Genomic DNA, 11,779 nt, shown 5'->3' on the forward strand with positions numbered 1-11,779 from the left:
TTGATGTTTCTGGGAAGTTTGAGCTATCCATTCATTATAAGAGTGTCATCTGCTGTAACTTTAATTACTCGTGCATGTTTAGTTGGCGTTAAATGTCTCAGCTTTACGTTTACTATAGCCCTGATTTTCCACCTACACAAATTAATAAATTAACCTTGAAAAAACGACACTACCACGCGACAAAAAGAAAACAACAGGAACTGAGTTACCTCCTACACTACCAACAGAAGTAGATGAGGCCATAAGCCAAATGAAGGAAACAAGGCACCAGGACGTGACGAAATAACAAGCGACATCATAAAAGCAGGAGGGAAGGAGACAGTTAACAAAGCTGTTCAACCAGATATTACAAGAAAAGAACATTCCAATCAGATGAAAACAGGCCAAAATAATCCTTCTGCACACACAAAAATGACAAGACAGATATAAAAAACTATCGACCAATCAGCCTATTGTCACACACGTACACAATATTCACCAGGGTAATCCGAAACAGGCTAAATGATATCTTACATTACCAAAAAAAACAGCCAAGAGAACAAGCCGGCTTTAGGAGAGGTTTTTCAACAACAGATTATCTACAAGCAGTAAGCCAACTCAGTTGAAAAAGCAAATGCGGTAAATAAAAGGCTCAACCTTTGCCTTGGTTTCATCGCCTGCCAGAAAGCCTTTGACTCCATTGAGCATAGCGACATGTTTGACGCGCTGAGAACAGTGGGAATTGATGAGGGATACATCTGCATCCTCGAAGAATACACCGATGCTACTGCTAGAATTCACATAGATACTGAAGTCTCAAAACAAGTGAGGATAGAGAGAGGTGTCAGACAAGGAGATACATTATCTTTACATTAACACTGGAGGAGATATTTAAGAATTCCAACCTAGAGGAGAATCGGATCAACATAGATGGAGAACAACTCACTGATCTAAGATTTGCAAACGATGTAGTTCTGACCACGTCATCGGTTGAAGACAATCATGGAACATCAGCTACACAGTCTGAATGACGAAAGCAAACAGGCTGGATTACAGATACACATGGGAAAGACTAAGTATATGACAAACTTTGTGACAACAGAAGAAATAGCAATAGAGGGTCATCCGATGGAGACAGGGGACAGTTATAAATACCTTGGTCAAACACTGAAGATGGAAGACACCACGAGAGAAGAAGTACAAAGTAGGATCAAGGGAGGATGGAGGTGTTTTAGAAGGTTCCAAGAATTACTATAACCGACAAGAAAATTCCAATATCATTAAGAAGGAAGATTTACAACCAGTCTGTCCAAACGACAACGACTTTAATGGGGCAGAGACAAAGGCAACAACCAAAGAGATGGAACAAAAATTGATAGCACAGAGAGCCATGGAAAGGAGAATGTTCAATCTATCATTACGGGACAAAATCAGACATACCTTCATCAGACAAAAAACAAGGGTCAAAGATATCATAGAGAAGATCAAGGAAATGAAATGAAGATGGGCAGGGCACTTAATAGCAAGAACACAAGACAACAGATGGCCCAAGAGACTCACCGAATGGCAACCAAGCACAGGCAGAAGAAGAGGTAGACAAAAAAGGAGATGGAGAGATGAAATCACCACATCTATGAACACGGCAACATGGAGTTGAATGACAAGTGACACAAGAGAATGGAAACTGCTTGAGGAGGGCTTCATCCAACAATGGATGACCACATCCTGATGATGGGGATGATGATGATGATGATGATGATGATGATGATGGGGATGATGGGGATGATGATGATGATGATGATATGACTCGCTTTGATTCAAGATGGCGTACCCTGATAAAGGTATATTCGCTCCTTTCACGCCTCCACCATAGGCATGCAAGGCCTCGATCGGGTAACTTTACACAATGAATATAGCCGGTTCAGTGATTCCCGCCTCGGGGTTCAGTGAAATTCTGTGTATACACGGGAATCACTAAACAGGTTATTTTTATTGTGTAAATTCGCAAGATCGAGGCTCTGGATGCCATGGCCGAGCATGAAAAGAGCGAATTGCTGCACAGAGGAGTTTTTCATAATGTTGTGCGCTGACTAGTGCACGCGGAGCGTGTCCCGAATTGGTCACACCACACATGCGATTTTTTAAGGCTTTAGCCATAGGCTACCCATACAGGACCTCGTCCGTGGTCTTTTCTCTATGGGCTACCAAACAGACATTATGTGGGCCTTCATTATGCCCATTTTCCCACCTGACGATAATGTTTCCAACTAATCTTTTCAGGAGCTTTCGTGATGGAAATGTCCAGAGAGTACATGAAACTTTTGAAGGATTCAAGAGACGATAATTATAGAGTGTATTCGGGCCGATGGTGGATACTGTCGACCTTGTCAGCTGCAGCAGTATCAAACGGAATGGTAAGTTATATTTTTTTATCACTTCTCTCACAAACGCATATGTGCGTGTCAACGTGCGCTAGTCTTGGAATTTGATTAGGCCCATGTCCCCTAATTGCAGCTGGTGTAATGTTGATGTGCCCTAACGTGGCACACTTTGATTTTTCTCCTGTAGCGCCTAGCTAGCGCAAAAGTTGTAACTGAAATTTCACAGAAAGTGAAATTTTATCAAGTTCTAAACACTCTCGTTCATAAATCACGAGTTTATCTACGCGTTACAAAGTTAGAAGAATGACTTATTTCGGCGTAATTTTCAGATTCCATTTCGAAGCGTACGGTGAACCCTTCGAACAGGTCCTCCTATAAGAAAATAATTTTCTGACAAACTTCTAGTTGGGTGTGTCAGTAGAGATACATTTCTTCTTTTGTAGTACTTTTTCCCGCGTTATAACTAATCGAAACAGACCTAAGAACATGTTTTAATGACTTTTTTAGAGTAGAGAGGTGGATCCACTTTGTTTATTTTATATTAAAGTCAAAAATTTATCAACTTTACAGAATTTTTTTAAATGTTAATGTCGAATTTTCAGAGATTTGTTCAAGTGCGCCATGTTAAGGAACACTCAGCAAATTTTGTGCCAAATTTCCGGACGCCACCGTTTTTGAATTTCGGATTGAATTTTATGACACCGAAATTGTTCACAGAAGAGAAATAGCAAGCATTAATAAGGGGATAGCACCAGTATTTCACTGAATGGATTTGAAGGCAGTCAACAAAGAAGTTGGGCAACACTACATGGGGAAAGTTGGGGGAAAGAAAGGGTATCGTGAACCCTCGGAAATCAATTCCTAATTGATGTCTTTAGGTCAGAAAAATGCGTAGAAAACGATTTGTTATGTTAAAAAAATTCAAAAAATGTCCCACGCATTGTTTTTATGCAAATTAGTGCCGCCATTACCGAAAAATCTATCGTTCACTATATCTCAGCTAATATTGCAGATAACTGAACGAATAAGGTGTCTAAACCCATTTTTTTTTTCAGGGTCAAAGATCACAATAAAACTATTCTGGAAATGGCAACATGTGTCTGTGGCATAAGAATTTGCAAATTAGTGCCGCCATCACCGGAAAACCATGTTTTTTGGTCATACCCCGGCCAATATTGCACATCACTTCACAAGTAATGTGTCTAAACCCATGTTTTGAGGGTCAAATATCATTCTAAGACCATTCCTGAAGTAAATATGTGTGTCATGTGTGTCCTTCGCATGTAAATACGTAAATTATAAAGTGCCGATTTATTTGATTTTTAGCCAATATGTCATCCAATATTGCGGCTAATATTGACAGGTTTTTTTGAGGGCAATACTTTCGCAAGGTTATCTTTCAATTCTCATTCTTTTTCTCATTCCTGATAAGCAGTAGTGATTAAAGTTGATTTTAAGCCATTATATGCAAAAGAAACTGTAATAGGAGCGCAGATGTACATATGATGTGCATAGATAGCTTAAAATAAACTTTTATCACTACTGCTTATCTGGAATAGGGAAAAGAATCGGAAATTGAAAGTAAAATTGCGAAAGTATCGCCCTCAAAAACCCCTCTGTGGACATTAGCTGAAATATTGGCTGAGATATTGGCTAAAAAAGCAAATTTCTGATAAACCAGCACTTTAGAATTTACATATTTACCGTATGCCAAGGACACACTTGACTTACATATACTTTTGGAATGGTCTAAGAATGAAACTTGACACTTAAAACATGGGTTTAGACACCTTACTTGTGTAGTTATGAGCAATATTGGCCGAGATATGGCCCCCCAAAAAATGATTTTTCGGTAAAGGCGGCACTAATTTGCATATTCCTATGCCACAGACACATGTAATCACTTCCAGAACTGAACAGTCTTATTGTGATCTCTGACCCTGAAAACATAGGTTAAGACACATTTTATTCGTTCAGTTATCTGCAATATTGGCTGAGATACAGTGAAAAAAAAAAATCGGTAATGGCGGCACTAATTTGCATAAAAACAATACATGGGACATTTTTCAAGTTCTTAACATACTAAATCGTTTTCTAGGTATTTTTCCTGACCTAGAGACGTCGATTAGAAATTGATTTCCGAGGGCGCACGATACCCCCTTCTTCCCACCCAACTGATAGTGGAGGGAGGAGGCTTGTACCATCTGTCGATGGGGGCGCTGTTCAAAACGGATATACACACTACGGACGGTATGGTTGCAGACCAGTAAATAAGCTGTCATAAACCCCAATGATAAATGCCCCCACTTCAGAAATTCAGGAAAAATACTTACAACTCTCCAAGGTGTTCAAGATACATATCAAATTAAACCTTATTTCATCATCTTTCATTTTCTTTTCAATTTTTTTTTTTTTGAGGGGGGTAAACCAATGATTTTTAGGAGAAATTTCCATCCGAAGATGATCACCCCTTAAAATAGTCCTGAAGCCCATCGCCTTTTTGAAAAACGATGCCTACACTCCATTGCAAACTAGAGCGATTTTAGGGCCCTATTTTCATCCAAATTGCACAGAACTTCAAGCTCACAGTCCTATCCTGTGCACGGCTCCCACCCATATTTTTTTTACAAACCCTCAAGTTCATGGCCCACAACATGCTCAAATACCGAAGAATTTGAGGGCATGCAAATCGTGATTTGGACGGCGTAGGCAATTTTGGACCGATTTACTGGCCTGCAATTACCATGTGGGGGTTTACAGGGCAATTTGTGCGAAATTTAAAAAAAAACACCCGCTGGCACTAAAAAGGGCACTTTTGTTGTGAAAAGGGCACTTGTTCAAACAAAGGAGGGGCACTCTTTACAATATGGGGGGGGGGGGGCAGGGGTAAGCGCTGATGAAAAATGGCATTTGAATGGAAAAGGGCATCGGGGGTAAATCCCCCCCCCCCCCCACCGCTGGCTACGCCTATAGGGTTGCAGACCAGTAAATAAACTGCCATAGACCCCAATGATAAATGCCCCCTCTTCAAAAATTCAGCAAAAAATACTCACAACTCTCCAAGGTATTCGAGACACACATCAAATTAAAGCTAATTAAATCATCTTTCATTTTCTTTTCAATTTTCGGGGGTTAACTGATGACTTTTAGGAGAAATTTCCATCGGAAGATGATCACCCCTTAAGATGGTCCTGAAGTCCATCGCCATTTTGAAAACCGTACACTCCATTGCAAAAAAGAGCGCTCAGTTTTAGGGCTCCAACTTCATCCAAATTGCAGAGAACTACAAGCTCACAGTCCTGTGCACGGCTTACGCCCACATCTTTTTTTTTTACAAACCCTCAAGTTCATGGCCCACAATATGCTCAAATAACGAAGAATTTGAGGGCATGCAGATCGTGATATGGCCGGCGTAGGCGATTTTGGACCGATTACTGGCCTGCAACCATAGATAGTCCAAAAAGGAAACCAAATGGTGGCCCTATGTTTGGAAGACGTTCTGCATGTGGCGCTTCCAGATCTAAAAAAAAGAAGATATCTCATTTATTGACGTGTGCACCTTTTTACCATTTATATTTTTTTGTGAATTTTATGGCTCGCTCTTGAAGAAGGTAAGGGAGGCTGAAGGTAGGGCTGGGGATGAGCTTGATGGAAGGGGATCAGCATTCAGGCTGATTTGCCAACGTGTAGGTGTCAAATTTTTTTAATGCCAACAATTGTCCTTACACGTATGTACAACACATCATCACTATTACCACACTTCCCCCCCCCCCCTACTTACCCCAATACTTTTAGAGGTGATCATCTTTGGATAGAATTTTCTCCCAGGAGTCATTGGGTAACCCCCAAAAAATTGAAGAAAAAATGACAGCTGATGAAATAAGCTTTGATTAATACGTTTAAATTGATGCGTGTCTCAAACCACTTGGAGAGTTATGAGCATTTTAAATAATTTTGGATGGTGTGCGTAATTATCACTGAAGTCTATTGCAGTTTATTTACTGGTATGATACTTTCTTTTGTGTCGGCCATACCTCAAAAAAAAAAACACATTTTAGTCTGTTTCTCTGACCTGAAAATTCTCCGACGCCCCAACGTCTATGTTATAGTAGGTCAGGCAGCCACCACCGGGTTAACAAATAAACATGATGGCCCTTTTTAAAAGCTCGACTTCGTTTCCGCTTTGGCTTTATCATTAAAGCATTTAATGTCCCGATCAAATTACAAACAAAATCACTTGTTTCATATATCACTACATTTTGATTTCCCTGTAAGAAAAACATTAAGCTGTTGAGCTGTTGATGTTGGGCTGGAGCCTTCAAGATAGGAACCCAAAAAGCAGGCGAAGCCGAAATGGAGAGGACGTCAAGATTTGAAATACACTTAGTAACCGTCGTCAGATTCAAAACAAGCAAAGCTCGCGCTGGCACGATCCAAATGCATATTATGATGACCTGAACATGTACGTTGAAATTCAATTGTTTTTTAATGCACGTAATGAATATAATCAACTCATGGGTTTTTTTTTATTAAGTAAATACCCAGGCAATGTCGACGGAAAACGGGAGGCATTCCTCCCGTTTGTATAGTCACTTGCCGTGGCGGCTGCCTGACCTTAGATTCATCGGAATAGTCAGAATCTTTGGTCTGGGATCCAGACTAATAGGCTTATTGAGATTGCTCAGTGAGAATTATTATAATTTCTGCTCATGCGCTGTGGTTTTGCCAAGGCCGAATATTTGCTTAGCTTACTTATGAATGGCTTCACACAATAGCGCAGCCTAGACTGGCCACGCACCGGCTAGTATTTTCACTGGTTACAAAGGTCGATTTTTGTAGCGTGTACAGAGCCACGCCCACACGCTCGCTCGGGGCCGGGCATATTCAATAGCATTGGCAGAATTCCCTTCGCATTCTTAATATTGTTTAATAATTGGCCAGATATGTGGCGTGACTGTGCTATGCATGATGAGTAATCATCGTCTTGAATAGGAACATTTGAATCGGTTGTAATATATTATCACCGTGTTTTGGAAGCGTGTGACAAGCGGGTACAGTGTTAGCACGTGTTGTGTACGAGAAATCGGCGTGTGAGCATGTACATGTACATGTACATGTACTACGGGAATACGGGATAAACAAACGCAGACACACAGGTCCGAGTGTATGTTGACAACGAACCGATCCGAACATGGAGAATCTTGGAATAGAAATGAGCACTCCGTCTACCGAGGAGTTTGATATGGACCGAAACGGCTCACCGACCCATGTCAACGTGGAACTAGTGGACGGAGGGGGCAAGCCTAGCTACAGGTTGTACAAGATGAGATGGTGGGTGTTGGCCACCTTATCGGTATTGAACTTCTCAAACGCCATGGTGAGTATATAGCCTGTACGTGTACATGTACACATGATGACAGTGTCCTGCGTGCGTGTGGCATGGGGAAAGCCTCTTCGTACACAATGGAGGTTTCATGAATAGATCCATAAAATTAAGCAGACCATTTCAATAATCGCAGAATATTGTGCAACCTAAATTTGACGTACTGTATACATGTACATTATTTTTTAACAATATTGTTGACAGCTGTGATGTGAGATTGTGCGTTTTTAACACCCGAGGGGTGCATGGGATAGCGGTTACCCGAGGCGTGGCCAAGGGCCAGTGTGGTACTTATATTAATACATTTATATTATTGACAGAGCGTGTGCACAGCAGGTGAATCACTATTTTTCTTTTTATTATTATTATTATTATTTTTGGCAAATCCGGTGTTCATTAATTTTTCAAAAACTGGTGGGCTTTGGAAATGCATACCTAGTTCCAGGACATCATCTTTTTCTCAAACGAACTGTGGGACTAAGTAAATTCTTATTTTGAGCAACCCCTTCCCCAAACCTGTCATAAATCATGTCTACTTTCAGACAATGCTGGTTATAGGTCCTCCCCAGCCCCCAAACCGAGATACGCTTCAAAAGCAAAAATCTAAATCAATAAATAAATCATTTATGATATCCGAAGCAGGATTGCGCTGTGGGATGCCGGGTCACGACTACATACATAATGTGCCCAGCCTGCTAGAAGTTATATATTAACTTCACGAATGTAATAATTACATGCATTAACGAGCGCAATATCATAAGCAGCATTTTAATAATGCTGCAAAAATCAGATGTTGCAGACGCGCTATCATGTATAGTGCGGTGGTTTTGAATTTCGGGTGTGACCACGCGTGTTGCTATGGCAACCAATCACACCATCCGGAACACCAGACGTATTAACAATTTATTAAAATGTTTAATCTATGGCTCTCGTTTCGCGGGGTTAGTTTATCTTTCGGTAACAATTGATTGCGTTGGACGCAATATGTTGGAGTTATGGGGGAAAAACCTGATTTATGAATTGGGGAGTACGTATCATTTCCCTATTCCGTGCGTGAAAGCAATATTTCTTAGTATCCTGGGGAATTTCCCTGACTCCTTGCATTCCATTTTTGAAATGTGAGGTAGATAGCACCATAATACTGCTGAATCTACCATGTACTATACTGCATTGTTATCGCAAGATGCCATGCATATGGACTGAAACCAGATTTAACTTTCGTTTTGTATCGAGCCTAATCCTAACACCCTACAAAAAAATTACAACCCATTAACGGAAACGAAACGTTGCAGGGAAAGGATTCGGAGAATTCTGACCTTTTTTTTCCGATGCCTTATAATTTTTCTGATAAATGACACATATTTCCCTTTATCACCGAAGTAAAGTGCCACCAGCATCAACAACGTTTCGCAAACAGCGCCTTCAACTGATTGGATACACAAGAACAATCAACCTACAGAAACGTACCGTAGAGTTGGCGCACTTATGCGAACCTACCAACAACTACTTTCTGATGGCCTGGGGATTGTTGGTATTGGCTTGAATCACCAAACCACTCAAAATGCCGAACAACAATTATTAACACGTTACGATGTAGTCACTGAGCAAAGCCCGTGTGCTGCACATTTACAGACGTCACCGTGATGATAATATTGTAAAATGTCCCTTAAAGGCACCTATAGGGAACATTGTTAATCACCAGGAAGCGCATGTACCGACTGAAAATTATCTAGGAACGCCCCTTGCTCAAAGTGAAGATAGGGGCTGTACCTGTACCTAATACCCTGTGCAGTTATTCCGCCAGAAATGGTATCGTTTGGAAGAAAACAAATATTGAAGATGGTTCTAAAAAACGGTGTGCCCACGTGCGTACGCAACGGAATCCAGTCACGAATTCTCTAAATCCCAAAGAGTGATATTAGGGACTAAACGATTTTGAGTGAAAATCACTCTCATGTTTGATTGAAATAGTCTGAAAAAAGAATCTCTTCAGACGAAGCTCGAGTGAAAACTCGATCTTTACGATTGAAGGAATTTCACTCTAAAACGTCTGGTCCCTAGTTTCCAACTGTTGGAGTGCATTGTCACTCGAATGGAGTGAATTTTCACTTTTTGGAAATACCCCCCCCCCCCAAAAAAAAAACACAACGTTTTCTCTGTTTTCTAATATCAACTGGGCTAAAATTTTAACGAGTTAGTTCTTATCATGCACCTTGCTTAAGTGTTTGAGCAATCATGTTGCTTCAAATGAAGAAAAGAACATTACTATCCTATATACATGTACATGTCGGCGCACACCTTTCCGATTTTACCGGTTCACCGGTATACGGGTTTTTCACCTTTGCGGAGACCGAAACGTTAACCGCACACATGACCGATTCCGTTATATAATCGATCACACAATGAACAGTCACATGATGACCAATCAACAATTATTTACCACATATCAAGTGAACAACTAAATATGTCGCCTGCTTTGGAATAGTTTCTTGTGGGTGCAGACCTGCAAATTGACTCCCATGGACTTCAGTGATAATTACGCGTATACTCTTCCAACAAATATTAAAAACAACCCTCCAATGTGTTTGACACACCCATCATATGAAAGCTTATTCCATAATCTTTCATTTTCCGTTATTTGATAACTTGGGAGAAAATGACATCAAAAAATTATCACCCCGAAAAGTAGTCCTGTGGCCCACCCCAAGTTTGAAAAATGATGCGAGCGCTCTGTTGCACAATAGAGCAATTTTAAGGCGCAATTTCTTGAGAATTTTACAGAAATACGAGCTCACACTCCTGTGCTTGGCTTCCACCCATCTTTTTTGAAAACCTTCAAGTTTATGGCCCACAAAATGCTCTAATAAATAGCAAATAATTTGAGGGTACACAAATTGTGATTTGGCCGTGTAGGCAATTTTCGGCCTAATACTGATCTGCACCCTTGCAGCTTATATTCCACGACGGTTAGTGTGGTCTCGCTGATGTGGCGTGTGCGTTAAATCGCTGATCTGAATGCTGGAGGTTAAATTCCTGGAGGGAATTTTACATTGTCATTTTTTCTTCAAAGATGAATTTTGTACCCATAATTGTGTTTTATCAACTCCTATTGATCGATAAATGAAATTCAACCTTTTCTTCTCATTAATTTTTTTTTAAAGGGAAATTAAGTCAGAGAACCATTCCGTTACAACTGACGCGTGCGCATTATGGTCATTGCGACCAGTCCCATTATGACAAAAAGACAGCCGTCAATTAATCATGTCACTTCCTTCGTGATTCTGATTGGTCAACATAAACATCGCGTCCGGTGAAATCGGAGTGTTGTATGCACACCTTTCCGGTGACATCGGATCAGGTGAAATCGGATGCGAAAAACTCAAACATGTTTGATTTCATCCGGTCGGATCGCCCGGTGTACGGTCGGATCAGTCCGATTTTTCAGCGCACGGCACCTGTGTAAGATGGCCCGATGATCCGATAAAATCGAAAAGGTGTTACTATATGCAGCGGTTTTAATAAGACAACACACCAAACTATTAATTAACGATTTTAGTCTTTGTTTGTTTGACTTTTTTTAAGAGCGGGTTTCACCGTCAAAGATTTCTACACATTCGAATTCCTTGTGAATAATGACCATCCCAAAATGTAAATAGCGCCCTCATCCTCGACAAAGGACAGTTACCTTAGTACGAAACCCAGGAAATAAAACACGGGAATATTGAATATTTCATGCAATAATTCAGGCTTTCATGTCGTCATATTCACGTGAATCCATGCATACAAATTGCATTTCAATTTAATAAATAAACCATTACCCTTGCATAAACATGTATTTCCAATGTAAACACAAAAAGTACCAAGCATCCAAAAATCGTGAAAGCATAAAATACCCTTTTGTAATTGAAGAACACAAAACGCGAATCCTGCATGGTCCTAGTTTTAAAAAAATATTGGCCGAAGAAGGTTATCTGTATTTTGAAGTAAGCCTATAAATCCTACTTTTGACAACTAAATTCCAATATAAAGCTTGCAT

General features: G+C 40.3%; 1 protein-coding gene across 5 annotated transcripts in view; it reads left to right on the forward strand.

Moving 5' to 3' along the window:
* The window catches only part of LOC119739804 (solute carrier family 49 member A3-like), a 35,770-nt gene that overhangs the window by 1,784 nt on the left and 22,207 nt on the right, over nt 1–11,779 (forward strand). For 2 of the 5 annotated variants that reach the window (XM_038214883.1, XM_038214886.1), the window contains exon 1: nt 7,208–7,737. In XM_038214883.1, coding sequence (XP_038070811.1) covers nt 7,552–7,737 — 186 coding nt within the window. In that variant the 5' untranslated portion in view covers nt 7,208–7,551. Of the gene's footprint in view, nt 1–1,762; nt 1,821–2,259; nt 2,394–7,207; nt 7,738–11,779 lie in introns of those variants that run through there. The other 3 variants (XM_038214884.1, XM_038214885.1, XM_038214882.1) reach the window with 3 other exon arrangements.

Source organism: Patiria miniata, unplaced genomic scaffold (genome assembly GCF_015706575.1).
Source record: "Patiria miniata isolate m_02_andy unplaced genomic scaffold, ASM1570657v1 HiC_scaffold_4, whole genome shotgun sequence".
NCBI lineage: Eukaryota > Metazoa > Echinodermata > Asteroidea > Valvatida > Asterinidae > Patiria > Patiria miniata.